A 1,623-nucleotide genomic window follows, 5' to 3' on the forward strand; every position below is an offset into this window, starting at 1 on the left:
AATATGGAAAAGTTCAAGGGGTATGAATACTTTTGCAAACCACTGTACAACCGTTTGGGTTGAACCTGGTAAACAACGTTAAGCAGAATGTTGGCAACATCTTGCCTGAGGAGTCAGAGCCACTTTCACGAAACCATCTTGAATCTAATCGACTCTAAAAGGTAGGAGTTGTTGATGCACGTCCAGGTCAATGCTWMWGGAGATATTTTGCTAACGCGTACAGAGAGAGGTTTATGAGAAKTAGAACTTACAGCTGATCTTTCTTAGAAACAGAAGCAGGCAGAGAACATTCCTGTAAACAAAGAAATTGTTTAGCGACAGGATTGTTGTTTACATGTAAACAYGTATAACAAAAAGCTGTTTTATGATGTTTAAAGTGTTTAAATCCATCTTTTTGTTGAACTGAGTTGCTTTGGAGCAAAGTTTAACCTGCTTTTGAAAGAGTTTATCAGAATTTGTGCCTTTTTTTAAGTGAATCATAGTTTCAGAAGCAAAGAGGAACATTTTGAGTAAAAAGCCTCAAACAAACAGGAAATCGAAGCGTGACAAACCTTTGGGCAGACCTGAACTGTGCTTCCTTTCAGGTTGATGCTCTTTATGCTCCTCAGCTTCTCGGCATCTTCCTGGTTCTTAAAAAGCACGTACGCCTTCACGTGCACAAACAAACAAACTCTGACACCAGGTTCTCTCAACGTTATGACATTAAACACTATTTAAAAAAAAAACGTCTCTTCACTCCCTGAGTTCACTCACCTCTTCTTTAGACTTAAYTGGAATGATCGACTCGGTTTTCCCAAACAGCTCCAAGGCGTTGAGCAGGTCAGCGTGAGTGCTTTCAGGAGAGACCCCTTTGAGTTTCACCAGCCTCACAGATGAGGGTACTTCCTGATTAGGATAATAAAAAMAACAATCATATCAAAACCTTACATTTATAAATATTTACAGGATAAAAAAGAGGCATAGATGTAATCAAAGAGGTGATTTAAGCAGTGAATTATGTAAAACATGCAGGATAGAGCTGATGGAATCTTCTTGATCTGTTTACTTGTCAAAACTTTGTTTTTAAAGACATTAGAGACTTTGGATGAACTGACCACATAAATAACAGAATTACATTCAAATCTAATTTCTGCTTGAAATACCAGATCTGCTTCATCTGCCTTGTTGAGTTTTGAACCATCTGCAGACCTCCAGAACTTTCCCTTGGTAGCCCAGAGAGAASAGCATCGCAGTAGTCGATGCGTGAAGACACAAAYGYGTGGATGAGGACCTCTGCGTTTTTAAATGAAAGCACGTGTCTAATTTTTGCGACGTTCTGAAGATGATAAAAAGCGGTCTTTGTTATCCTTTTTAAAAGAGACTCAAAAGAGAGCACAGGGTCAAACAAAACGTCCAAATTTTTGACCTTTTCCCTGCATTTCATGTTATAATCATCGAACTTCAAACTAATATTTTGGGACAACCCTTAGCAAAAAGTAGTTTAAGTGTACAAGTATACTTATTTTACAAATAAATTAATAAATAAATAAAAAAGAGTAAGTATAGTGAAGTATACTTGGTCCTATACTGAAAGTATAAAAAGAAGTTTAAGACTAAGTACATTCATAACTACTGTATTTATTC

At 36.9% G+C, this 1,623-nt stretch overlaps 1 protein-coding gene across 1 annotated transcript in view; it reads right to left on the minus strand.

Annotated features, from left to right (window-relative positions):
- The window catches only part of LOC106523835 (uncharacterized), a gene marked incomplete in the record, with an annotated part of 35,277 nt that overhangs the window by 23,269 nt on the left and 10,385 nt on the right, over positions 1-1,623 (minus strand). The window contains 3 exon segments of the mRNA XM_014017410.1: positions 252-292; positions 552-647; positions 754-885. Of these exon segments, the coding sequence (XP_013872864.1) occupies positions 252-292; positions 552-647; positions 754-885 (269 nt within the window).

This window comes from Austrofundulus limnaeus, unplaced genomic scaffold (genome assembly GCF_001266775.1).
Source record: "Austrofundulus limnaeus strain Quisiro unplaced genomic scaffold, Austrofundulus_limnaeus-1.0 Scaffold167, whole genome shotgun sequence".
Taxonomy (NCBI): Eukaryota; Metazoa; Chordata; class Actinopteri; order Cyprinodontiformes; family Rivulidae; genus Austrofundulus; species Austrofundulus limnaeus.